The 26,823-nt window shown below is 41.1% G+C and overlaps 1 protein-coding gene across 5 annotated transcripts in view; it reads left to right on the top strand.

Moving 5' to 3' along the window:
* The window catches only part of XPO6 (exportin 6), a 113,969-nt gene that overhangs the window by 34,469 nt on the left and 52,677 nt on the right, over positions 1–26,823 (top strand). For all 5 annotated transcript variants that reach the window (XM_003807768.6, XM_008959908.4, XM_063597959.1 and 2 more), the window contains 6 exons: positions 127–239; positions 1,365–1,562; positions 7,586–7,745; positions 10,909–10,986; positions 20,953–21,406; positions 24,685–24,811. In XM_003807768.6, coding sequence (XP_003807816.1) covers positions 127–239; positions 1,365–1,562; positions 7,586–7,745; positions 10,909–10,986; positions 20,953–21,406; positions 24,685–24,811 — 1,130 coding nt within the window. The remainder of the gene's footprint in view (positions 1–126; positions 240–1,364; positions 1,563–7,585; positions 7,746–10,908; positions 10,987–20,952; positions 21,407–24,684; positions 24,812–26,823) is intronic.

Genomic DNA, 26,823 nt, shown 5'->3' with positions numbered 1-26,823 from the left:
AAGAATCCGCTGGTTTTGACATCATTTACATTATATGCAGAGAGACATGTTTAAATAATGTAGCCCAGTCTTGTCTAATTTCATGTATTTTCATAGCTTTCTTTTGTTGCCATTTAACTTTTCCAGAGGAGCTTCTTAATAACTTTGCCCAGCAAATAGGAGCCTGGAGATTCTGCCTGTACTTTCTCTCCAGCACTAGGAATGACTATGTAATGATGTACAGTTTAACAGTTTTTGAGGTAAGTTGTCAGTAATTTTATACTCTTCTGAAAAGGATTTTGTAGTTGTATTGCCATATCATTAGCACTAGACTAGAGCTGTAATGTGCTGGGAGAGGGTAGCTCAGCTCTGGCATGTCGTCCCACATACTGTCTTTATGTAGTTGTCTGGTGTTTGGGGCATCTTCCATCTTCCACACTAGAAAGGTAAGATGGATGGTTGACTTTAGGGTTAAGTAGGTAGGTCATTTGTGGTAACATGTAACTATTCCCTGCCTGTTATCATTGATAAAGGAAAGATAATTAAATAAAAACATTTTAGGAGGAGAAATAATAACCATAATACCATCATCCCCAACAACAAAAAGTTTTATTTATCACCTCTCTTCCAATCCTTGTCTTCTGTGCCCCCCTTTAAAAAGCCTAACTGTAGGCCGGGCGCGGTGGCTCATGCCTGTAATCCCAGCACTTTGGGAGGCCGAGGCGGGTGGATCAATGAGGTCAGGAGATGGAGACCATCCTGGCTAATAAGGTGAAACCCCGTCTCTACTAAAAATGCAAAAAAAAAAAAAAAAAAATTAGCCGGGCGCGGTGGCGGGCGCCTGTAGTCCCAGCTACTCTGGAGGCTGTGGTAGGAGAATGGCATGAACCCGGGAGGCGGAGCTTGCAGTGAGCTGAGATTGCACCACTGCACTCCAGCCTGGGTGACAGAGTGAGACTCCGTCTCAAAAAAAAAAAAAAATCTAATTGTAATCATATTGCCCATGCTATTTTGTATTCTACTTTTCCCCACTTTATTTTATATCCCCACATGTGGTTATGACACTATTCACCAAGGCATTCTCCTGTTTTTGAACATTGAAGTTGCTTCTGTCATTATATTTTGGTGGCCATTAGAGACAGTGGTGTAAAAAAGTTTTTGCACATACAGCTTTTTGTTTTTGTTATTTGGCAGTTCTTCCTAGGAATGGGACTGTTGTGTCCTAAGATTTGAATACTTTTATTATTCTTATTGCCATATTGCCCCAAACCTTTATTTAAAGAGGGATTCTTGTTTATTGAAGTGATAATAGCTACCTGTGGGATGAAAAGCAGTTATTTTTGTGTATAGGTTGTTAACTTAAAAGATGTATATTTGTTTTTCAGAATCTGATCAATAAAATGTGGCTTGGGGTCCCATCTCAGGATAAGATGGAAATCCGTAGCTGCCTGCCCAAACTCCTTTTGGCTCACCATAAAACCTTACCTTACTTTATCCGGAACAAGCTCTGCAAAGTTATTGTTGATATTGGACGTCAGGATTGGCCCATGTTCTACCACGACTTTTTTACTAACATTTTACAGGTAAGGATATGCCTAAGGAAACTTTATCTTGTGAATAGTTTGTTTGTTGAAGTGATTATTTCCTTGTCCTGAAGAGGACTTTTAAGATTAGCAGTTTGGAACTGCAGTAGTGAGGTTATTGTAGGACTGATTATCGCATTCACTTAACTTTATATTTATAAGACATATTGTATCTTTGTGCGGTGGAGAAAGTGGGGGAGAAAAACCTAATCTCTTTGTTAACCTCTTGTGCAGTTTGTTCAGCCAGTATTTGAAAGCCTGTTAGGTGCTGTACTAGGTGTTGGGGGTACAAGGGTGAGGCTTTCAGTAGTTTCGGCGTTTAGTGGGGGAAATAGCTGTGCAAACAGTAATTACTCAACAATATGGTAATTATTGTGGAAGTATATGCAGAGTGCTGTGGTGGCATAGCATGTAGACTTGGTGTTGTTGGGCTGAGATGTGAGATGGTGAAGTGGCAGAGTAAGGGGCTAGATTGATGGGCAGAGGCCAGGCCAGGAAGGGTTGGGGGGTTCCATTGTGCAATTTGTAGTTTTTCCTAGGGAGCTAATGAAAAGTTTTGAGGAGGGAGAAAACATGGCTACATGCTTATGGTGGAATGATGGCTAGCTGGGGTCTGGATTGCAGAGGGGCGAGGTGAGAGGGAAAGAGGCAGGGTGTAGAGGATCTGAGCCAAAAGGAGACGACCTGGTGGGTGGAGGTGAGGCACCCAGGGGATGGGGGCAGGAGGCCAGTGACAATAGGTGAGAGGGGAGAGAGGGGAGGAATCTAGAATGACTTCCAGTTTTCTGGCTCAGATAGATTTTTCAGGCCAGGGTTGAAAGAAGGGGAATGAATTTGGGCAGAAGATGGTGAATTCAGTTTGATAGAAAATGCATTTAAAATTTGTGTGTTCCTTCTTTGTAATAACTAATGAGACATTAGGAAGTGTGGATCTGGGATCAGGATTTGGAAGTCAGAAGGGAGTAACTGGGACCTAAAAGCTATGAGGGAGATGCTGTTGCTCATTTGAATCCTGTGATCAAGTTGGAAACATTTTCATGTATTGAGCTAGTCTTGGGTATGCAGGAAGTGGGTATTATATACAGTTTATAGAAATAAAGTTCTTTGAAAATTGTTTATAGTCTCAGTGACTGTAGGATTTTCCAGAACAATATCATTTTCTAATGTTCTGCCTGCTCTTCATACAAACCATTTTAATGATGCAGCAATTCAAACAGAATTCAGCATCCAAAGTGCTTCTCTCAGATTGTCTCTCAAAGGGGCACAAAAATTCTTCATTTAGTTTTGTTTTGTACAGTGCTTCATTTATCTAGAGATTTATTGGGTTGTTACTGCAAAGGAGATTCATGCCTTTATTCAAGTAAACTATTTGTTGAACACTAAGCACATGAGGGGTTATAGTAATGAACAAAGACCAAGTCCCTGCCTTCCTGGAATTTATGATCTCAGGGCGGGGATGGGGGCATCAACAAACAATAAACAGGTACACACTTGGAGGTATTTATAAGTATGATGAGAACTCAATCCAGGGAAGGGGAAAGAAACTAGCGGGGGTTGTGTTTAGATGAGATGCTCGTAGAAGGCTTTTCTGGGGACAGATATTTGAGCAGAAACCTGAGTGGGGGTGATGGGGTGCACCACGTGGGTCTCTAGGGGAACAGTATTTTGGGCAGAGAGAATAGGAAGTGCACAGGACCTGAGGAATGGCAAGCAGGCCAGTAGGCCTGGACTGGGGGGACACGAGGTGGGAGACACTTCCCTGGCGTTCTGTCCAATACACTTGCCTTCAATCCAAGTTGAGGACGGTTATGGTAACCCTCTCCAAGGCTCTCTTAAGTGGGCGTCAGGGAAGCCCACTGGAGACAGGAAAGACCAAGAGGGTTGGGAGTCTAAGTGAACCTATTCCTGGGTTGGTTAGTGGTGCGTCCTGTGACAAGAAGAGAGGGACCTTGAGACGGAGAGTCACAGGCCTGATGATAGCAGGTAAGGTGGAGCCACAGTTCCACCGCTGGGATTGGTCCCTTTGATGAAGAACAGAACGTTTCCTGGCTACATTTGAAGTATAATTATTTGTAACAAAAGATGGATTTGGAAGAGAGCACTTTTAGGTGAAGGGCTTCTGGAGGTTTAAAAAGGCTATTTGTCCACTGTTCTCCACCACCTCCCGCTTTCAACCCCTTCAGTATTGACTCCTTTAACCTCATGTAGCTTTCGTGACTTTGAAACATCATATAGTAGAAGGAGCCAGACTGTGAGGCAGCAGGTTTGGGTTCTGCACCCAACTTGGTGTAAAGTCTTCTTTTTCTTTTCTTTTATTTTAATAAATAGAGATAGAGTCTCACTATGTTGCCTAGGCTGGTCTTGACTTCTTGGCCTCAAGTGATTTTCCTGCCGTGGCCTCTCAAAGTGCTAGGATTATAGGCGTGAGCTACTGCCCCTAGCCTAAAGTCCCCTTTGATTTTAGCACCTCCTGCCACTTATGTAAGCTTCCCTTTCTTTCTTTGTAAAATGAGAGGGTTGGACTAAGTGATCTTTGAAATCCTTTCCAGTTATGTTATGTCCTGCTTCTTATTTATTCTTGTGAACTAGACAATGGCATATAAGCCTTGTCAAGAATGATCAGTACTCAAGGATCAGTGCCCAATTGCTGACATTTCTGATAATATAGTGGAGTTATCCCTCTGTATCTGTGGGGGATTGGTTCCAGGACCTCCTTGGATACCACAATTCATGGATGTCGAAGTCCCTGATATAAAAAGGCATAGTTTGCATGTAACCTGTGCACATCCTTTTGTGTAGGTTAGACCATCTCTGGATTACTTCTAATACCTAATAGAAGGTAAGTGCTCTGTAAATAGTTGTTATACTGTATTGTTTAGGAAATAATGACAAGAAAAAACTATACATGTTTACTACAGATGCAGCCATTTTTTCTTCTTTTTCCTGATTATGTTCTATCTGTGGTTGTTTGAACCCTTGGATACAGAACTCATGGATATGGAGGGCTAACTGTAAACATTTTCTTCAGGTATTGGTAAATAATGCCAAACTGGTTCTGGAATCCATTTCACCATCACTTGATCCTTTGAGTAAATCATCTCAAGGGTTTTTTTTTTGGCTCATGTTGTGTTTGCAGTCTGGGGTGCATGGTTTTGTTTTTTTTAAACGCTGTGACAGTTTGTTGGGTGGTATCTATGCAGTTTTTGTTATAATTGTGGTGACCACCATAACCAGATAGAGAGGAGTTGATTTGGTAACCCAGCCTTACGTGCGGTGGGTTGCTTATACCCTTTCTAGGCTCCTGGAGAAGTAATCGAAATTGAAACCGACCGCTTTCCTTCCCACCTGCCTGCATATACGTCAGCACACACATAACACTAATGGTTCTAGAACCTGTTCTTCAAATTCCTGAAGTCTGTTGAGCAGAACCTGTGGTCACATTGTACCTGGGGCTAGAGACTTAAGGGGCAAGCAGCATAGGAGAGAATTGCTGTTTCTTCTGTTGGGTCGTGTAATAAAAACAATGGAACCTTTTCAGAAGTTCACGCTAGAAACCTGAACTTGTTCTTCAACCTGCAGGAGCTTATTGTCTGTTAAATTGCAGAGATTACCTATGTTACAGGCTTAAATTATAGATGTGAAGATGGTAAAGGGAGACACTATTTTAATAAAAAGCTTCCTGGGTACAAAGCTAATGAGAGGAAAAATTACACATTTTATCCAACTCTTTTTCAAGTAAAGAATAGCTTTCTTTTTTCATCTGGCTTCTTGCCTGACCTTCTCCCCTTCCCCTAAATGGTGAGAGGAAGGAGAGCTTGCAGATAGATTTTCCATATCATAGGGGATTTTTATATCTGGGAAGCACAGCATTTCATATTTATAGGAGGGTGTATATTGCCAAATGGGATATTTGGCATTACAAGTCATTTCCAGCTGAGAGAGTAAGGATGCAGCCTGGAGGGGAAAATAGAGACAAAAGAGGTAGAGGAGAAAGAAAGGAAAAGGAGGAAGTAATGGGAATCTTTTAGAATATAGACTGATAAGCCAAAGGTCTCCAAATGGAAGGAGATGCTTACCAAGGATCAGTTCTATTTCATTGTGTGAAGAGAAATTTCCTGTCCTCCCTACACTGCATGATCTGAATTTAAGTCAGTGTTAGAAATAGGCCCAATTTGTAGAAAACGAAGATAAAAATTGTGGAGAATATACAAAGTTTTAGTGTTCAAGAGACCTGAATTTATAGAGAGCATTTTAAACACATCATTCATTGCTGCTGGTTACCTAGTGCTGCTTCTGAAGACACTTGAATTTACCTTAAGTTCCCATTATTGAGTACTTGTCCTGTTCTTTAGGGGTGAGCTTTTCCTTGCTTTGTGATAGGGAGAGTTATTTCTAAGGGAAAGGAATGTACCCTGTATTTCTTTCTTTCTTTCTTTCTTTTTTTTTTTGAGACAGAGTCTTGCTCTCTTGCCCAGGCTGGAATACAGTGGGGTGATCTTGGCTCACTGCAACCTTTGCCTCCTGGGTTCAAGTGATCCTCCTGCCTCAGCCTCCTGAGTAGCTGGGACTATAGGCGCCTGCCACCACACCCAGCTAATTTTTGTATTTTTAGTAGAGACGGAGTTTCACCATGTTGGCCAGGTTGGTCTCGAACTGCTGACCTCAAGTGATCTGCCCACCTTGGCCTCCCAAAGTGCTGGGATTACAGGCATGAGCCACCACGCCCAGCCTGTACCCTGTATTTCTTGAAGTGAAGAATATAAAGTGTATAGGTGCAGTTCCTGAGTGTTCTCCTCTTCCCTAAAGTTTATATATTTTTTTAGCTTGAGTAAGTAAAAAAAAAAAAAAAAAAAAAAAAAAAAGTGTGTCAGGGAATTAACTACATTTAAATTTAAGATTAAGGAAAAACTTGAAGTGCTTTTCAAATTGTCTGCTCTTTTATAGATTGTAGCAATTAACTCAACAGATAATTTTAGTGGCAACTTGTTTACTTTTATCATTTCTGGAAATTAAAAAATAAGTGTAATAGTAATGCTTTGAATTTTGTAAAAATGATTAGGAAGATGTAAGTAGTGCTTTGCTGTTGAAGGCATACTTTTTTTGTCTTGTTTAGTTAAACTTTCTTATGGTAGAGAGACTATTACACGTGATAGAAAAAGCAACTTGATTTGCTACATAGGTATTTGCAAAATCCTAACTAATCTTAGTTTAATGACATGTATGTGTGGTGTTGCTCTGCTATATTTAATCATGAACTTTTCTGAAGCATGCAAAGTTTAGAAGTGTAAAGTTGATTTAACAACATGCATATTGAAAAGACATCACAAATTGATTTACACATCTTAATCACTAATACAGATATAATTTATGTACATACACACACAAAACTTGGTTACTAGACAAAGTAACAAAGGCTGTGTTAGGAATCTGGACATGTATAAAAATTGTCATGTTAGGTATAAAAGACCATTGTTTTCTAGCTGTTTTTAAGTTCATGGTATTAGAATTTTGTCCATAAAATATGATGAGAATGTATTTTGAATGGTTAAAAAGAGCTACCTAAATATTCTCTAAGTGATGTTTCTTTTTTTTTTATTTTTGATACAGAGTTTTGCTCTTGTTGCCCAGGCTGGAATGCAATGGCACGATCTCGGCTCACCACAACCTCCACCTCCTGGGTTCAAGCGATTCCCCTGCCTCAGCCTCCCAAGTAGCTGGGATTGTAGGCATGCACCACCACACCCGGCTAATTTTGTATTTTTAGTAGAGACGGGATTTCTCCATGTTGGTCAGGCTGGTCTCTAACTCCTGACCTCAGGTGATCCGCCCGTCTCAGCCACCCAAAGTGCTGGGATTACAGGCGTGAGCCATTGCACCTGGCCTCTAAGTGTTGTTTCTGAAGTGTTGATTTATGTTCATGTAAGATTAAACACACACAGATGCTTCACAGCTTTAATGCTACTGAGTCCTCTTTGTACTTTATTAGTCCAACACTCTGCTCAGAACATGCTTTTTCCTGGCAGTTGATCCAGTCCCCTGTGACAACCCCCCTTGGGCTGATCATGTTGAAGACAACTTCAGAAGAGCTGGCTTGTCCCCGTGAGGACCTCAGTGTGGCTCGGAAGGAGGAGTTGCGGAAGCTGCTACTGGACCAGGTGCAGACAGTGCTTGGGCTACTGACAGGTGAGCAGTATGGTAGTGCCCAGAGATAGAGGCCTGCCCGCAGGCACCCAGAGTTCAGGCCTTGGCACTCAGCAGCTTTGAGCAGTTGTTTGCGCTGTTTCTGAGATAGCATGAAAATGGGAAGCTGCGTTCCCAACACCTATAGCCCAGGGTCTAGCACACAGTAGGACTACAAAATAGATTTGTACCTTATTTCCTCGTAGTCTTTCACGAAGTGGTCTTCACTGTAACTGTGATCAGTGAGGTAGAGTCCAGGTCATAGGAGTATACCTACAGTGCCGATCACTGCATGGTAAGTTAGGTGGGTGGCAAGCACTCTATTTAAAATAATTTGAATTGAAGATCAGGAGAAGTTGGAGTAGGAGGATATGAAAATTTCCTGTTCTGGGTAAGGAAGTGAGACATGGTGTGGAGCCAGCCCCTTGTGCACTAGGTTGTAGTTGTATGTAGCATTTTGTCTTTTCTGTTTGATGAGAGCCTCATGACAAGGTGTAAAGGGTAAGAATAAACAGAAAGCAAACCACAACATGAGACAGGAAGGTAGGAGGAGAGGGGAGTACCCTGGGTGACTGGGGTGGCTGCTCTGTGCTGCTGTGATACCTGTTTGCTAGGGAGACATGTATGCAATGCCTGGCCGTGAGGCCCTGGGGGTGCCGGGAGCCTGGGCTTGCTACTTGAGGGAATCTTGTAGTGAAAAGAAGTTTTTATCTCTAACTCCTTTATCCAGGCTTCTTCTTGGATGTCTAGGAACTTTCTTTATATCTCCAGTTTAGTGCTTGGCATGTGGTGGGCACTTAAAGTTGGCTGAAAGAACCATTGATTTAAAAAAGTAAACTTGGGTTAGTGCAATGGCTCACACCTGTAATCCCAGTGCTTTGGGAGGCTGAGGTGGGAGGATCACTTGAGCCCAGGAGTTTGAGACCAGACTAGGCAACATATTGAGACCCCCATTTCTGGAAAAAACAAAACAAAACAAAAAAGTTAGCTGGGTGTGATGATGCATGCCTGTAGTCCCAGCTACTCAGGAGGCTAAAGAAGGAGAATTGCTTGAGCTCAGGAGTTTGAGGCTGCAGTGAGCTATGATCGTACCACTGCACTCCAGCCTGGGTGACAGAGTGAGACCCTGTCTCTTTAAAAAAAAAAGAAAAAGAAAAAGAAAAAGAACTTGGCATTTGCCCCCCCATCCTTCCCTAAAACCCAGGGGTAAACCTAAACCTTCAGAGTATTTATTCATTCAAAGCACTTTTTTTTTCTTTTTCCTTTTTTTGAGACAGGATGTCTCTTTGTTGCTCAGGCTGGAGTGCGGTGATGTGAACACAGCTTACTGCAGCCTCAGATTTTGGGGCCTAAGCGATCCTTCCACCTCAGCCTCCCCAGAAGCTGGGACTACAGGCATGCGGCACCACGCCTGGCTAATTTTTGTATTTTTTCTAGACATAGAGTCCCTGTATTGCCCAGGCTAGTCTCTAACTCTTAGGCTCAAGTGATCCTCCTGCCTTAGCCTCCCAAAGTGCTGAAATTACAGGCATGAGCCACTGTGCCTGGTCTCAAAGCACATTTTTTGACACCCCAACTAAATGTTAAATTTCTAATGTTAGGGACCATGTTTTATACCTCTGTGTCCTACAGTGCCCAGCAGTATATTAAATATTTTAAAAATTGAGATAAAACTCACCATTTTAAAGTGCAATATTGACTGGCTTTTAGTATATTCTTGAGGTTGTGCAACCTTCACCGCTATCTAATTCCAGAACATTGTCATCACTGTAAAAAGAAGCCTCATACCCATTAGCAGTACCCTCCCCCACCCCGCCCCATTCTCCTCTCCCCCAGTCCCTGGCATTCACTAATCTACTTAGTCTGTCTCTATGGATTTGCCTTTTTTGGAATTCTCATAAAAATGGAAGCATACAATATGTGATCTTTTGTGTCTGGCTTTTTCACTTAACATAATGCTTTCAAGATTTATTCAGGTTTTAATATGAAAAATTTGAGAATAAGATATTTTCAAAAGCCTTTGTGATCACCTTATGTTCCGGGTTCTGTATGGGTAAAAGAGGAAGAAAACACAGTTCCCACCCTCAGGTAATTTACACTTGAGTGGGGAGAGACAAGTAAACAGTTAAAGATGTTTTAAGAGCTAAATAGAGGTATGTTTTATGTGCAGGAATTCCTGAAGGAGGTGACAGCTGAATGGAATTTTGAGCGACAGACAGGTGGCATTTAGTCTGGTGGAAAGGTGATGTTGAAATTGGGAGGAGGAGAGCAGGTTAGAGGTTGAGAGGGACACATGTAGAAGGAACAGCAGACAGTTGAGCATAGCAAGGCCGTGTCTGTCGGGTGAGCTGAAGCCTGGGTCAGGTGAGGCTAGATGAGGCCAGCAGAAGCCAGGATTTCCAGCCTGTTTCCTGCATGAGGAACGAAAAAGGATTGGTGGCAGGTTTGTGGGGAACGAAAAGTTGAGTTTGGGATATGCACGTAGCATTGTCCAGGAAGCAGGTGGACATGCAGGTCTGTTACTGCCTTGCCTTGTTTCTGAAGCCCCCATCATGTGAGGCAGAGCTTGGTGTATATAGTCAAGGTGAGTTTGGGCCAAGAACAGGAGACTTGAGAGGCTTCAGAATATATTGAAGCCATAGCAGTGGATGAGTCACTCTAGCAGTGAGAGTGAAATGAGAGGAGAAGCAGGTCAGTCAGGGAACCTGGGGAAACGTGTGTTTAAGTGACTCATGGGCAGAGGATGGAAGTAATAGTGAAAGGGATAGAATTGAGTTCAAAGAAACCAGAGAAAAGCCAGGAAAGAGTGGTGCTACCAGCTCAGAGAAGGGTTTAGGCAATGGCCTGTAATGCCACAGTGTGGTCATGGAGGATGGGGATTAAGTGACCAGTGAGTGCCTGCAGCAACCAGGTGACTCTGGCAAAGAGCAGTGCTGGAGGCAACAGTGGGGAGAGGCCACACCACAAGGCCACAGTGAAGCAGTGGAGAGCCAGAAGATAGCTGTGAAGTCGAGAGGCACAGCCGCTAGCTGGAGGAGGACATGGTCAAGAAAGGGATGTTCAAGTACTCATGTTTGATCAGAGGTATCAAGAAACTTTCTCTAAATATGATTTTTATATGCTGGACATTATTTCTCTTATAACTCTGTTTCTCCTTTCTTGGTAGGTATCTTGGAGACTGTCTGGGACAAACACAGTGTTACTGCTGCCACTCCACCACCATCCCCGACCTCAGGAGAAAGTGGTATGGTCTGCCTGCCAGCCAAGGCATTCTTCTTTTTAAATGTATTGGGGGCCAGGTGTGGTGATTTGCAACTGTAGTCCTCAGTACTGAGGAGGCTGAGGTGGGAGGATCACTAGAGGCCAAGAGTTTGAGACCAGCCTGGGCAACATAGTGAGACTCTATCCCTGTTTTTAAAAATTACATTAAAAAAATAGTCCTAGGTTGTTTCCCTCATTTTTTTATTTTTCCTGAATGTCATGGTTATGTGCTTGTGCTGAGATTGTTAGGAGCCTTTGGGCTTGAAACGTCTGCTTGTCCTTCTGTAGGGGTGGCAGGAGGTGGGCAGCAGCCTGCAGGAGAGGACATAGGAACAGGAATATTGAGTGCTTTCTTCCTCACTGGATTCATGTTGGCCAAGGCAGAGTGGAGACCTCTCTGCCTGCATAGTGGAGACCTCTCTGCCTGCATAGTGGAGACTATGCAGTAGTTAGCATTGAATCAACATTGGTTAAGAGTCATTTGGTAAAGCGGGGCATATTTGCAGAGGCTATTAAATAGTTTACTGGTTGCTAGTTATTGTCCACAGTTATGTTAATATCTGCTTCAAAATTCAGAGTGTAGTTCTTCTAAAGATGACTACTTTCAAGGATGGATGGAAAGAGGAAATTGCATCTGAACAGGAACTTTTAGTTTCTAAATGCTGCTGTTTACACTAAATGATCACAAATGCTTTTCCAGCAGAGTACATCCTGTGAATTGGCACATATAGCTTCCTCTACTGTAAAGGTTGATGTGGCTAATGAGAAATATTTCCACATCTTCTCCTTTATTTCAAGGAGATAGGCTGTGGAAGTCAGACATCTCTAAGCCCAAGCTGTTTTATGTAGCCTGTTAGTATGTGGAAGCTGAAATTCTTACAGAGTTACTCTAGAATTGAAAAATCTATCTGGAAGTTTTGGGGAGTACTCATAGTGCACTAATTATTACAAATTTTCATTATCTTACTTGGATTAAAAATTATTAGAGAGCCATTTGTCATACTGCTTAGATTACAAACAATTATAGAGTTCTAGAGTGCATTATAAGCTCATAGGAAATGGAACTTTGTATTTGGTGGCAAACCTTTATTCTTTAGGTAGATATTTGAGGTGGCTCAGCAGATTTATATGTTGCAGTATCTGGAGATTAAAGAAACATTTGGAAATGATTCAGAGATTTGATTTTATGAGTGAACGAATGTCTTGGAGTATCCACAGTTAAGTTTATTTTTTTGTTTAAATTCTGTTTGCAAATATTAATTCTTTTTTTCGAGACAAGGTCTCCTTCTGTCACCCAGACTGGAGTGCAGTGGTGTGATCACAATTCACTGCAGCCTCGACTTCCTGGGCTCCAGCAATCCTCCCATTTCAGCCTCCCAGGTAGCTGGGACCATAGATGTGCACCAACATGCCTGGCTAATTTTTGTATTTTTTGTAGAGACGGGGTTTCGCCATGTTGCCCAGGCTGATCTTGAACTCCTGAGCTTAAGCTATCCACCCGCCTCAGCCTTTCAGATTTCTGGGATTACAGGTGTGAGCCACCATACCCAGCCAAGATTAGTTCTTTTGAGTTAGATTTGTTTTAGACAGTTGAATACTCGCTAGCATGGTTTATTAGCAACAGCAGTTTACTGTAGAAGAAATGCTTGTTTGTGTTTCTCTTGGCTTCATCCAAACAGGTTCTGAGCTAACTCAGTTTATACTTTGATAGGCTCTGTTTTCCTCAGGGCCATGTTGGGGAATGTCAGATAATACAAACCAGAGATATGTGCTTACTTCTTCCATGTGTTGCCTAGGTTTTATGCGGCTAAGCGGAATAAAATATGAACTAACTTGACATTTGCTTGTAACAAAACCTAAAATGTGGTGCCTACTTCTTGAGAATTGCCTCTTAAAATTTTTTGAAGTGTTGGATTTTAGTATTTGAGAAATAACAAAATAAATTGAGACTGTGGGGGCACTTAGGGAGTTATGTAAGCTTTTAAGCTGGTATACTTCCCCTTTAAAAAAAATTGCATGTTCATTTGTTACAGTATTTTTCTTTCTTTTTATGGTAATGTAAATGAAGTCATTAGATCTTGCCCCACTATTTGGACAGTGCTGATGATGCAATCACCATTCATTTTGATGCTTTTGTTCAACTGTCTTTGTGCGCTTAAGATGCCAAGTTAAGCAGTAAAACTTCCAGAAAATTGTTTTGCTTCCTTGACCGTATCAGTTTTCTAGAGAAAATTTGTTCTGAGAAACTGTAGGGCCCAGTGAAGCAACCAAATGAATTCCTTAGCTCAGCCCCTGTGGGGCTCTCCTGCCCTGCGTCTTAGGTTTAGTAGCCCCCTGAGGCTTGTGGGGTTTTTTCCCCCATATACTTTCTTTTAATGTAATTTTCTGTCTTATTACTTTTAAAGAACAAAGCCCAGGGACTAGTTCCTGCAACAACTCCTTTAATAGTCTGGATGTAGAAAAAAGTTTGAAGGCGTGTGTGTGGTTTATTTCTCAGCATAGTTCCCCCAAATTGTTACCTTAACTCCTAAACTGGCTGCAATAGTGATCACTCACCTCACGAGATCAGACTAGTCTGTCTCTTGCTTACAAACAAGGAAGCTTGCCAGGGGTTGCATCGCCAGTGAGCAGAGTGGGGACATGAACCCCTACCAGAACCCTAGAATTCCAAATCTAGGTGCACGGTCATTGTCCTAGCTTTGCTTTCTTGGTCGTTCTCACCAATTCTGTCCACTTCCTTCTTCCCCTGGTTTGGAGTCTTGGCCCTGCCACTTACTCTGTGACCTTGAGTGGATCCTTCACCTTCTCTGACCGCTGATGTCCTTGACTTTAAAAAAGGAATAGCTTCCTCTGAGGATAAATGAGGGAAGATGTGGACATTGCCCCCCCCGCCTGCTGAGGCTGTTCCTTCCTGCTGCACTTGAGCAGCCTCATCTTCCTTCATCTCCTCTCATCTTCACTTCTCTTTGCCTGGACCAATGGGGAAAAAAGTGCACAGAATGAGATTATGTGACTACAGCAATTCTGAGTTAGCTTTGATTGCTCTGCAGTAAAATTAAGGGACCATATCTTTCTCATGCACATGATATATAGTTTCAAATATAGATCTGTACATGCGTGATGATGAAAAGTTCTTCAGGGTGAGGATGTATTAGAGAGCGTGAATTGAGGCCAGTACTTCTGTTTCCTCCCAGACTCTTAACAGATTGCATATCTTCATGCAAATCTTTTCATGTATTCCTTGTATACTACCTATAGAAAGGTGGGACTTGGGAGGGTCACTTACAACTCCTGTGATCTTATTTTCTCCTCCAGGGGCTCCTTGAATAGAGTTTTCCCCCATTTTACTGGCCAAGGCTGCAGTTAGAGCTGTGGTTTGTCCTGCAGGGGATATTTGTCAGTGTCTGGAGAAATTTAGGTTAACGCGACTGGAGAAGTGCTATTGGCATCTAGTGAGTGGAGGCCAGGGATGCTGCTAAACACCCCGTGGTACACAGCGGACCAAAGAATGATCTAGCCCCAGATGCCAGTAGTGCTGAGGTTGGGAAACTCTTAAGTTAGTAAATATACAACTGATAGGAAAAACATGAAGTTTCAATAATTAAAAAGCTTTGCACGAAAGTTTATTACAGGGCTGGGCATGGTGGCTTAGGCCTGTAAATCCCAGCACTTTGGGGGGCTGAGGTGAGAGGATCACGTGAGCTTAGGAATTTGAGACCTGTGTTGGCAACATAGTGAGACCCCATCTCTAATATATATATATCTGGGCATGATGGCTCCTGCCTGTAGTCCCAGCTACTTGGGAGGGTTGAAGTGGGAGAATCGCTTGAGTCCAGGAGGTTGAGGCTGCAGTGAGCCATGATTGCACCACTGTACTCCAGCCTGGGCGACAGAGCAAGACCCCGTCTCCAAAAAAAAAAAATTACAAATATGCCAACCATGTCTTCATTCCTTCTAAGTCAGTAAATGCACCAGAGTTGTCTACACAGCTCTGTGGGCATTGGTGCATATCGCTGCCAGGGTCACAGGTTTTGTAATCAAGCTACCCTCTTCCATAGAGAACTTGATAAAGCTCTCTTAGGTTTGCATTGGAAGTGCTGCTGCATGAAGCAGAATCTGTTTTGCGGTGATTCCTTCCACTTTGATTACGGTGTAATTTTTGAAAAACACTTCCGTCATCCACTAAAATACCTTGAAACATTTAAATTTGAGTAAAATCGTTTTTATGGAGAAATAGCCTTAACAGGTTCTTTCCCTCACCCCAACCTTTTTAGGCAAATGAGTTGTGGTACACTCCTTAGCAGATGCTGACTTCCATGACCATGGTCCTGCTATTTTCTTTCTTTTGAGGACAAAAGTAATCGCAGATCATTCATATCCACCTAAACAGTTTTCGCCTTTGCATAATCTTGTTCAGTCTTTGTCTTCACATATTTGTCTTTCTATGCTTGTAATCATGGTATACACATGCTATTATTTTACATATGATTTTAGGCCATACATATTTTTCCATATTTATTTTTTCACTTTAATACAGAGGAGAACAATTAGGAATATTTTTCTGTATTTAAATATTAGCTTTCGTATTGCTCATTTTTCCTGGTTGCATAATCTTTCCAGTTAACTTGCTTTTTGGAAGGAAACATTGGTTTTGAGGCCAGACCCTGGTTTGGTTTCATTTCTACCTTATGCTAGCAGAGGGACTTGGGGAAACACTTGGTCTGTCTGTGCCTTAGTTATTTTAATGGTCTGTAAATATGGGTAATAATGCCCACCTTAGAGTTGTGAATATTAAATGAGAATATGCATATATAGTTTTCAGTATAGGGCCAAGCAAGTAGTCACACAGCAGATGGTGGCTGTTACTGCTTTTTACCGTAAGTATTATTATAGATATTTTGTTTTTTTTTCCTTTTAGCATCCATTCTGGAAAAAGTCTTCTGAGCCACATACTAGGGACAGCTTTTAAATCTACTTTTCTTTTTTTTGGCTCCTCATAAATCAACTTGATAAGTCCACTTTTAAGAATAGAACTTAAACCCTTCATTAATGAATTCACAAAATCCTCATTATAATGGCGGAGGAGGTTGAGGCTGAGAAAGGCTAGCCAACTTGTTCATGTTCATCCAGCGTTAGTATAAGACCTCAGCTCTCAATAAGTCTGGGGACCCCTGTAAGTCCCCCAAACCCTTTTAGGGAGTCCCAAAGGCCAGGTATGTGTTCATAAAAGTACTAAGACATTGTTTGTCATTTTTATTCCCATTCTCTCATGAGTATATGAATAAAAAAGTTAATTCCAGATTCCACATTGCAGTTAAACCTTCAGAAATGACTATTCATCAGACTTTAATCTAATATGATAGAATAGACACAGTTATTTGAAAAGGCCACTAAAGCCCTTTGTTCATTTGTAGTTGCATATCTGTGTGGAGTTGCATTTTCTTCACATACTTCAGTGAAAACAATCTATTGCAAAAGAGTGAAGGCAGAAGCAGTTGGGAGAGTCTAGTTATCTTTTAAACCAGCCACTAAAGAGATTTCAAAAACAGAAAAACTGTACTACCTTTCTCACGATTTTTGGGTAAAATACAGTTTTTTTCATTTAAAAATGTTATGCTAACATGATGGCTTTGTAATTAAATGAATTAAATATTTAAACACTTCTCAGCTTTAATTTCTAATATGGCAAATATCAATAGAAGTAACGCTCCTAAGAGCTTTCTCTTCGGGATGCTTAGTAATTTTTAAGAGTGAGGACTTCTGAAACCCAAACATTTGAGACCTAGCGCTGTAAAGTACAAAATAAAATGTAAACATTTACCCAGTATCTTATATAGAAAGAACATCAAATAATATTTGATCACTCCAGACATCTCTACACAGAGATAAGACAGATAAAAAGACAAAAATGGCATCAGATTATATATTTTTAAATAAGATTTAAATTTTAGTTTTACTTGATTTTTTTTTTTTTTTTTTTTTTTGAGATGGAGTCTCACTTTGTTATCCAGGCTAGAGTGCAGTGGCATGATCTTGGCTCACTGCAGCGTCCGCCTCCCAGGGGCAAGCGATTCTCCTGCCTCAGCCTCCTGAGTAGTTGGGATTACAGGTGGCAGCTGCCATGCCCGGCTAAGTTTTGTATTTTTAGTAGAGATGGGGTTTCACCATTTTGGCCGGGCTGGTCTGGAACTTCTGACCTCAAGTGATTTATCCGCTTCAGCCTCCCAAAGTGCTAGGATTAGAGGTGTGAGCCACAGTACCCAGCATTTTACTTGATTTTTTTTTTTTTTTTTTTTTTTTTATAAGACGGAGGCTTGCTCTGTGGCCCAGGCTGGAGTGCAGTGGTGCAATCTCTACTTACTGCAACCTCCACCTCCCGGGTTCAAGCAATTCTCCTGCCCCAGCCTCCCGAGTAGCTGGGATTATAGGCACGCACCACCACGCCCAGCTAATTTTTGTATTTTAGTAGAGACAGGGTTTCACCATGTTGGCCGGGCTTGTCTCGAATTCCTGACCTCAAGTGATTTGCCCGCCTTGGCCTCCCAAAGTGCTGGGATTACAGGCGTGAGCGACTGTGCCCGGCCAGGTTTTACCTAAACGTAGCAGAAATTGTTAAACTTAAGGAATTGCTGACCTTGAAGTGCTTTTTCTACAAGAAATACTAATTTCTAAAAGATACCTTTATGGTTAAGAAAAAATGATAAAAATCAATTTTGTACTACATGTTTCAGTTTTATGTATCACCTCCCCCCGCCACCATGTTTAATTTTAGACCATGTATTTTGAGACTTCTTCCTTGTGAAAGATGGGAAAGTTAGCTAGCGCACCCTCTTAATTCCTACGTCTGTTTAGTCTTGAGTCTCTATGTAATTTGATGCCAGTGTGTCCTTTTGCTACAGCTTCTCCATTCCTTAATTCTTTATTTTGATTTATCTCTTTATCTGTGTGGTTTCTTTGTCTGTTATCCTCCTTGAGAAGAATTTGTGGAGTTACCTGAGTTTTTGCATGTTTGAGAGAATGTCCCCATGCTGTGAATGTTACTGTGGAGAAGTCTGACTGAGGTGTTTTCTCCTTTGTATCTGTACTTTTTCTGCCTACACTGCTTCCTCATTTTAAACGTTCTTAGTATTGATCACTCTTCATCATTTTTTTCTTGGAACAGGATAAACCCTTTCATGTTGTAGAGTCATGTCAAATTTCAGGAAATTTTTCTTCTTCTTATAGTTTTTTTTTTTTTCTTTTTTCTTTTTTTAAAGACAGAGTCTTGCTCTGTCACCCAGGCTGGAGTGCAGTGGTAAAATCGTAGCTCACTGCAGCCTTGACCTCCCCGGGCTCAAGTGATCCTCCCACTTCAGCCTCCTGAGTAGCTGGGCCTATAGGCATGTGCCACCATGCTTGGCTAATTTTTGTATTTTTTGTAGAGACGGGGTGTCGTTATGTTGCCCAAGCTGGTTTTGAACTCCTGGGCTCAAGTGATCTGCCCGCCTCAGCCTACCGAAATGCTGGGATTACAGGTGTGAGCCACCGCTCCTGGCCTGTTGTTATAGTTTTAAATATTTTTCTTCTTTTGTCTTCTCTAAAATAATTTTATAGCTTTTTTTCCCCTGTTTCATTTTGTTTGATTTCCTTTAGTCTAATGCTTTCAAAAATCAAGCAAGCATAAGAATCACTTGGAGTGCTTATAAGAACACAGATTCCTGGGCCCCAACCCCTTCAGGCTCTACTCCAGTAGGTGTGGGATGGGGCCTGATGATTTGTATTTCTGACAAGTTCCCTGATTACATTACTGGTCCAGGTCCACAGAGTAGCCCCGTGGTCCTCCAATTTTGGGTGTTGGGGTCCCTTGACTCTTAAAAAATTACTGAGGTCCTCAAAACACTTTGTAAGTTATATCTGTTGATAGAAAAACTGAGAAAAATGTACAAATAGTCATTAATTCATTTAAAAATATCTGTGATGAACCCATTACATAGTAACAGATAATATGCTTTAATAAAAAATAACTATATTTTTCAAAGCAAACAGAAAAATTCACTGAGAAGAGTGGTGTTGTTTTACAGTTTTGCAAATCTCTAACATGTGGCTTAGTGAAAGGCAGCTTCTGCATTTCATCTGTTGCAATATCCCATGTGATGTAGCCTCTGGAAAGCTCCATTGTACACTTGGAGATAATGAAAGTGAAAAAGGAAAAGAACATCTTAGTATTCCTTTAAAAATAGTTTTGAATTTGTGGACTCCCTTCCCCGTAATCAACAGCCATTTTAATGTAGATAACCTCTGTCTTCTGTTTGGTAACATGTTCTTGTAAGAACTTACTGTTTTGTGTCCATGTATTTTAATATGTAAGTGGTATAGTGAAACTGTCATTCTGTTTCTTACTTTTAATTTAACTGTATCTTTTTAAGGTCTCTCCAAGCTGTTGCCCGTCTGTGCCTTAGTCCTCTACTTCTGCTCACTGTGTGATATGATAGCTGACTCTGCATTCCCTATCCTCTCCCGCCAAGGAGGAGGCCAGACTGCCTCCAGCTCTCCCCCTCACGCCTGTCCCTTCATGGACCCGTGTGAGGGTTGCGTTGGGAGCATACCAGGAGAATGGTCAGGTGAAAGGATATGTGAATGTTTAATAGGACTCCAGAGTGCCAGGTCCTCCTCAGAATGGCCCTTCTTCCTGCACCGCCTTGTGAAGGTTCCTGCATCCATTCCTTGTACTTGACATCTGGCATTTGCCAACATTTTTTCAGACTCCTTTTAATTTGCTTTTTCTGATTACTAATGAATTTGAAATCTCTTCATATGCTTTGGAGTTTCTTTCTCTGAAAATTGTCTCTCCATATCAACTGCCTGTTTTTGTACTGGGGTTGTTGTGTTTACTGATGTGTAGCATTTTAAAAATAGATTTTAGTTTTTAGTCCTTTTCAATGTTAGAAATTGTGAATATCTTCTCACAGTCTGTTGTCTGCCTGGTAACTTTCCCTTAATGTTTTTCATTGATTAGGAACTCTTTTTTTATTTTTATTTTTTATTTTTTGAGATGGAGTTTCGCTCTTGATGCCCAGGCTGGAGTGCAATGGCGTGATCTTAGCTCACTGCAACCTCCACCTTCTGGGTTCAAGCGATTCTCCTGCCTCAGCCTCCCAAGTAGCTGGGATTACAGGCATGCACCACCATGCCTGGCTAACTTTGTATTTTACTAGAGACAGGGTTTCACCATGTTGGTCAGGCTGGTCTTGAACTACTGACCTCAGGTAATCCACCCGCCTCGGCCTCCCAAAGTGCTGGGATTACAGGCATGAGCCACCGCGCCCAGCCTTGATTAGAAAATCTTAATTTTGTTATATTCATCAGTATTTTTTGTTAAGGTTTTCTTTTTTGGTAGTTTTAAGGAGTCTTTTTCTCTCTTATATTTCAAATACTCTTATATTTTCTTCTGTTAACTTTAAAGTTTTATCTTTGGTTTAAGTCTTTAATTCATTTGGTGCCCAACTTTGTATGTGGTGTTAGGGATTTTTATTTGTTTATTTATTTAATGGTCATGTATCATGCTTTTCAAAAGCAAGGTCATGATTTGGGGGAACAGTAGCAAGAAAAGAAAAACTTGAGTGGATTTGGGGTTTTGCAGCCAGAGAATAATCCCATCTTCTCTTCACTTATGTCTCCTGGGAAACTGCTGTTGTACAAATCTCACTAAAACTAAATTTGAGTCAAAACACTAAAGATTGTATCCAGATCCCCCTCACTAAGAATCATAATCAATTATCTTATTTTTGCTGTACTGTTAAAATTTCCTAATTAATGTTTAACTTTGAGCATATAGATTTTTTTTTATTTCATAGGTAACTAAACTGATACATATATGTATACATATATATTTTTTTTTGAAGGAGAATTACTTAAAGTCATTTGTAAGAGATTTGATGCTGGATAGCTTAAAAGCCTTTCTTATTTTCAGGTGACTTACTGAGTAACCTGTTGCAGAGTCCCAGTTCAGCCAAACTGTTGAATCAGCCAATTCCCATCCTTGATGTGGAGAGTGAGTATATCTGTTCCCTGGCTTTGGAGTGCCTGGCCCATCTCTTCAGTTGGATTCCTCTGTCTGCCAGCATCACCCCATCCCTCCTTACCACCATCTTCCACTTTGCACGATTTGGCTGTGACATCCGGGCCAGAAAGATGGCGTCAGTTAACGGCAGCAGCCAGAACTGTGTCTCGGGTCAGGAGCGCGGCCGGCTGGGGGTCCTGGCTATGTCCTGCATCAATGAACTCATGTCCAAGAACTGTGTGCCTATGGAATTTGAGGAGTATTTACTGCGTATGTTCCAGCAGACTTTCTACCTCCTGCAGAAAATCACCAAGGATAACAATGCCCACACAGTGAAGAGCAGGCTAGAAGAGCTCGATGAGAGGTAATGAAACCAAGTGTGGAGCTGGTGTGCCCCAAGAAAGGGCCCTGACTGTTTACCATGCTGTGCTGCATGGCATCTGTAATCCTCTTTGATTTCAGAATATGGGGCTCCTGGTGAGGAACAGAAAGGTAGGTGTGTGCCAGTAAGTCTGAGAGTAGCTGGAAGGGCTTGGGTGGTTAAGGGAAGTGACTGAGTTTGAAAAATGCTTGTGCCTTGTGTAGGTTTGTTGTCTTTTCTCCCCATCCATCTCCTGTCCTCCCTTCTACTCCTCTTGCCCCCTTTTCCTTACTATTTGCTTGCAGGTCTGAGGTGGTGCAGGGACTGAGACTGCTGCTCCTGCGTAGCCAAGAACAGGAGAAGAGGTCCGTGGAGGTACAGGAGTTATAATCGCCTTTTCTCACTTGGTGTCAGTTTTTACTATTTGACTTTTCCCAAGTGAACATCCTGCAGTATTCAGGAATGTCGTTGTTATTGTGAGTTTTACACCAATGGCAAGTTTTCATCAAACTATAGGAGGGATGTTAATGTGTGCACAGGTTAATGTAGCACACAGCTGTGTTTCTTTGTTATTGTCCTCTCGAGTGGAGCCTACAATGACCTACTTTTTTTTTTTTAAAAAGCACTCTAAAAGATGACTCCATCACAGTACTCTGAGGCAGGGTTTCATGATTTATGTCTCTTGCAGATGAGGTCATTTATGTATCTTACAACTGCTGCTGTATGAAAACAGGAGGGAAGTTGGAAACTTATATTATGAACAATCAGATTGACGGTTTAGAGACTTTCAAGCAATAAATCGTATCGAATTAGTAAATATTTACAGATGACATGGCAGCAAAAGTTGCTAATATTCTCAGTTTTCCTTAGATTGTCCTTTGTTATTAAGCTATATAGAATTAAGCTATTTTCTTTTCCTTAGAGTAAATAGCAGAATATAAAATCAAGTGCATAAAGTTGAAAGTTTTAGTGCTTTTTAAATTGGGCAGTTTTGTAAAATATTTCTAAAATTAAAAAATTGGTACATAAGATTATTTTGGTTTGGTTTATTGTAAAACCGTGATGTTTGCTCTGTATAAGAACACAATCTGATATGGTAATATGTTCTTAAAAATTATTTGGTGATAGCTTTCCATATGAATTCAAAGGCATCATTATTCACACTTTCATATTCTTTCTGTCTGTGGTTAAGAAAGGCTGTATTACCTTTTTTTTTTATGATCTGTGTGTCTCATGTCAATATCTCTTCATATGTTAATTTAAAAATCTAGCTGCTTGTATCAACTATCAAATATCAGTTGTTTTGACTTTAATCATAATGTAGTCACAGACAACTTTGTTGTGGTTTCCATTTGGATGGTATAGAAATGTCATTATGGATTGTCTATGTACTGATGTTGTTACGTGTAACTTTTGTGCTCTTGGTTTTACATTTTAATCCTGTGCTTCCTATTGCCCTGTGAAAGCTGAGAGGTGCCTGGGAGCAGAAAGGTGACATAAATAATGCTGTGTGCTTGCTTCCTGGCTCTGGGTCCCCTACCACTAATTCTAAACAGCTCAGTCCATTCTCAGTTGTTTAGGAGCTGCTAACCAGATCCTTGGCTTCTCTTTCCCTCTACTGCCTTTTCCCCTAACTTTCTACTGTTCATTAGCACCTGTACCAGAAGGTGGGCAAGGGAAAGAAAATGAGGTGAAATAAAATCTGTAGTTTTAGCTACTGAACAGCCTTGTTTGTATTTTTTAAAAATTGGGTTAGATACTAAAGTAAAATTGAGATTGTTCTGTATTTAGCCCATGGCTTTCTTTTTTTTTAATGGGTAGTAGGGATTTGAGTGCACCTTCCTAAAGAACAGTCAGCTGGGTGGTGACTTTGAATATCCATGTAAAACTATCATGCGGTACATAAGTGAGTGAGGAAAGAGTTCCTACTCTTGAGTATTAGTGATTGATGACACCAGAGAGAAGTGTCTTTGTATGTTCCTGTCTCTAAAAACAGTTGATTTTAGTGCCTTACTGTTTTTCGAGTACTTGGCCCCATGATCCACAGAGACAGCCATTCTCTTTATCAAAACAAATTAATATGTATTTTTTAAAAAGCTGCAAATAAGCTCGGCCGCATAGAGGTCAGGCAGGCAGGCTGGCCACCCTCAGGGAGATAGGTCCCAGGAGCAACATGGGACATTTTATTTCCGGGCCAGTTTTGCTTTTCTGAGTAGTAGTTTTCTCTGCTTTTATTATTTCACATATCTCTGTTTTGAAAAATAGCTTTTGCAGTAATGAGTTTCAGAATTGCTTTTAGCCATTATTTCATTTTCAGCTAAGGCCTAGTATGTCTTTACCTTTTTGTGTTGGTCTCTGAAATGTGATTTATGAAGGTATGGCCATCTCATTTTCTAATCACCTTTTGGTATTTAGGGGCTTAAAATGACAGTTTCTGAAATGTGAGAGTGATGATGTGCTGTGTATTTAATAACAGAGATCTCTTATCCTTGCAGCTGTGACCCATACTCTTCTGTGAAATGATTTTGTGAATACAAATGAGTTGGGGATTCACTGTGAAGTGAAAAGAAAGAGCACTGGATTGGGAGTGGATGATAGTCCTGTTCTGCCATGAGTTGGCTGAGTGACTTTGGGCTGGTCACTTTACCTCTCTGGGCTTCATCTGCAAAATGGAAGCATCAGACTAAAGTCCCTGAGGCTTGCCCAGTTCTAATAGCCTTCCTCCCTTATATTTGAAATCACTTTTAGAGTATTGGGTTGTGCTATGTTTAATTAGCACCAGGAACCAAAGGGGGAAAAATGGCCATTAAGTTGCAAGCCTGAGTACATCTTACCTGGATGCCATGCCCTTCGTAGCCTGGTTTTGTTTTTGTGTCTTTAGCACCATTCACTTTAGTATTTTGGCCTCCCGGAAAGAAAACCAGCCTTCTAGACTTGCCAGATTGAAATGACACAGTGATCTGCCCATCAACTTTTTATCATTTCCCTTCACTTTAATTGGGTCACAACACAAATGACTTAGAAAATGTGAGCGCACTAGATTATAAGAAGCCTTAGCAGACAGTGTCTGAGGATTAAAGTTGCTTTTCTGCTATGTTTCAGGTGGTTAATGGAATGAAGGGTTGCCTGTCCTGTAGGTAATTGTTGCAGGCCTTTATATTTTTAAAAGAAAATATATTACAAATTTGTATAGTTCTGTACTGAAAGAACTTTGGATTGAATTTAAGTTCTAAGGAGGTGGCTGGGTTTCTTATTTTCACCTTTTGTCTTGTCTCATTTAGCTATATCGAGAAGTTTACTGACTTTCTTCGGCTCTTTGTGAGTGTTCACCTAAGAAGAATCGAGTCTTACTCCCAGTTCCCTGTGGTGGAGTTTTTGACACTTTTGTTCAAGTACACATTTCATCAGGTAAAGCACCAAAGTCATCCTTCCCTTCCAGAGAAAAGGTTTATTACCTTGTTACTTTGAGAAGAAAGAACTTTTTCTTTCAACTTTATTTTCCAAACATTAATATAATGCTTATTATGTGAAGAGTCACAGGTTTAATCTTCCTAACATCCCTGTGAAGTAGGTTCTATTACCATTGTCATCTCTGTTTTGCAGGTAAAGAGACTGAGGCACAAAGAGTAACTTGCTTAGAGTCATACAGTTAGTAAGTGGTGGAGCTGGGATCTGAACCCAGAGTCAGGGCTCTTGACCACTATTATGTGAGCAAAGCAAAAGACAGGAAAAGTCTGAAATTAAGGCCTTTAGTTCTGTTCTGTAACTGCCACTGAAACCTCCTTCAAGAAGATTATATATAGTGAAGCTCTCAAGAGTTAAGTTTTGGTAGTGTCCAAGTTTTTCTCCCCCTCAACAAATATTTTTTGAGCTCCTATTGTATTCCAGGATTTAGACATACAACCTTTACAAGCAAAGTCTTTGCCTGCATTGAGTTTACTTACATTCTAGTGACCCTAGTCATTCTAGTATGTGTGTGTACACACACACACACACACACACACACACATACATACATACACACACACACAAAATATATAAAATTATATATGTGGCTTTATTGAGGTATAATTTTATATACCATGAAATTCACTCATTGTAATTGTATAACTCAGTGATGTTCAGTGAATTCATGGAGCTGTCCAAACATCACCACAGTACAATTTTAGATATTTCTATCACATCCTATCCCGCGTGCCTGTTGGTGTGTGTTTTATCTTAGTTTTTAAAGTTTTTGGTAGACATTGGGTCTTGCTATGTTGACGAGGCTGACTTTGAACACCTGGCCTCAAGTGAGCCTCCTGTCTGGGCCTCCTGAAGTGCCGGTGTTACAGGCGTGAGCTACCGTGCTCAGCTGTGTGTTTTTAAAATAAGCTTTTTATTGAAGTATGACACACATACAGAAAAGTGCATAAATCTTAGGTGTAGTTAGATGAGTTTTCCCCAAATTGACATATGCATGTAACCATCACCTAAGTCAAGAAATACATTGTTGCCAGCAACCAGGAAATCTCCTCATGTCCTTTCCAATCACTTCCCCTCGTTTCTCCCCAGAAGTAACCCCAGTCCTGACCTTAATACCACAGACTAGTTTCGCCTGTTTTAGAGCTTCTCTGAATGAAAGCACATAATATATGTTTTATCTGTGTTTTTATTGGCCATCGTGTTTGTGAGCTTCGTTTGCGTTGTGTGTGGCAGTCGTGTTGATTTTCGTTGTGCTGTTGTTAAGTCATTGTTTGCAAGTCCACTCCCCTGCTGATTTGGCTGCTTCCAGTGCTTGCTGATCTTGCAGTGAACATTCTTGTACGTGCTTTTGGATGTACACAGATAGCTGTTTTAGTTGATATGTACCAGGGATGAAACTAATGGGTCACTGAGGACATTTGATTTTAGAAGTAGCCTTTTTTTTTTTTAAACCACTAGTGTTGTAGCTTAATGTGGCTAGAGGAAAGGCAAGGGTCTAGGCTAGGAGGGTTGTGTATATGACTTGGAGCAGGGGTTTGTTGGGAAAGCTGTCCTTTCTCAAGGAAGATCTTGGCATGTGAAAATAGAAGAGGACCCAGTGGTAAGGATGAGCTAGTCCTGGGAGCAGGGGAGGGAAGGCCAAAACTTGAAGAAGCTCAGAGGTGTCAGGTAGAGGGGCAAGTGCGTGCAGAGCATGAGGAGAGCCGTGCCGAGGTCATAGTCCTCAGGAGAACTTGAAGTGACTGCAGGAGGGTGAGGATGTAGGGGAGAAGCATCAGAGGTGGAACAGTTTTGGGACATCCAGAGGAATTTTAAAGGAGACCATGAAAAAAGAGGATTTGAGAGAATGTTGAGTGAGTGTTAAATAGCGTAACAGAAATGAGGGAGCTGAGGAGCCAGTTCTGAGGCCACAAACAGGAGGCTTACTTGGGGGAGATGGAATGACAATGTCTTGA

Source organism: Pan paniscus, chromosome 18 (assembly GCF_029289425.2).
Source record: "Pan paniscus chromosome 18, NHGRI_mPanPan1-v2.0_pri, whole genome shotgun sequence".
In the NCBI taxonomy this organism is placed as follows: Eukaryota; Metazoa; Chordata; class Mammalia; order Primates; family Hominidae; genus Pan; species Pan paniscus.
This window is presented reverse-complemented; position numbering and strand designations above follow the sequence as displayed.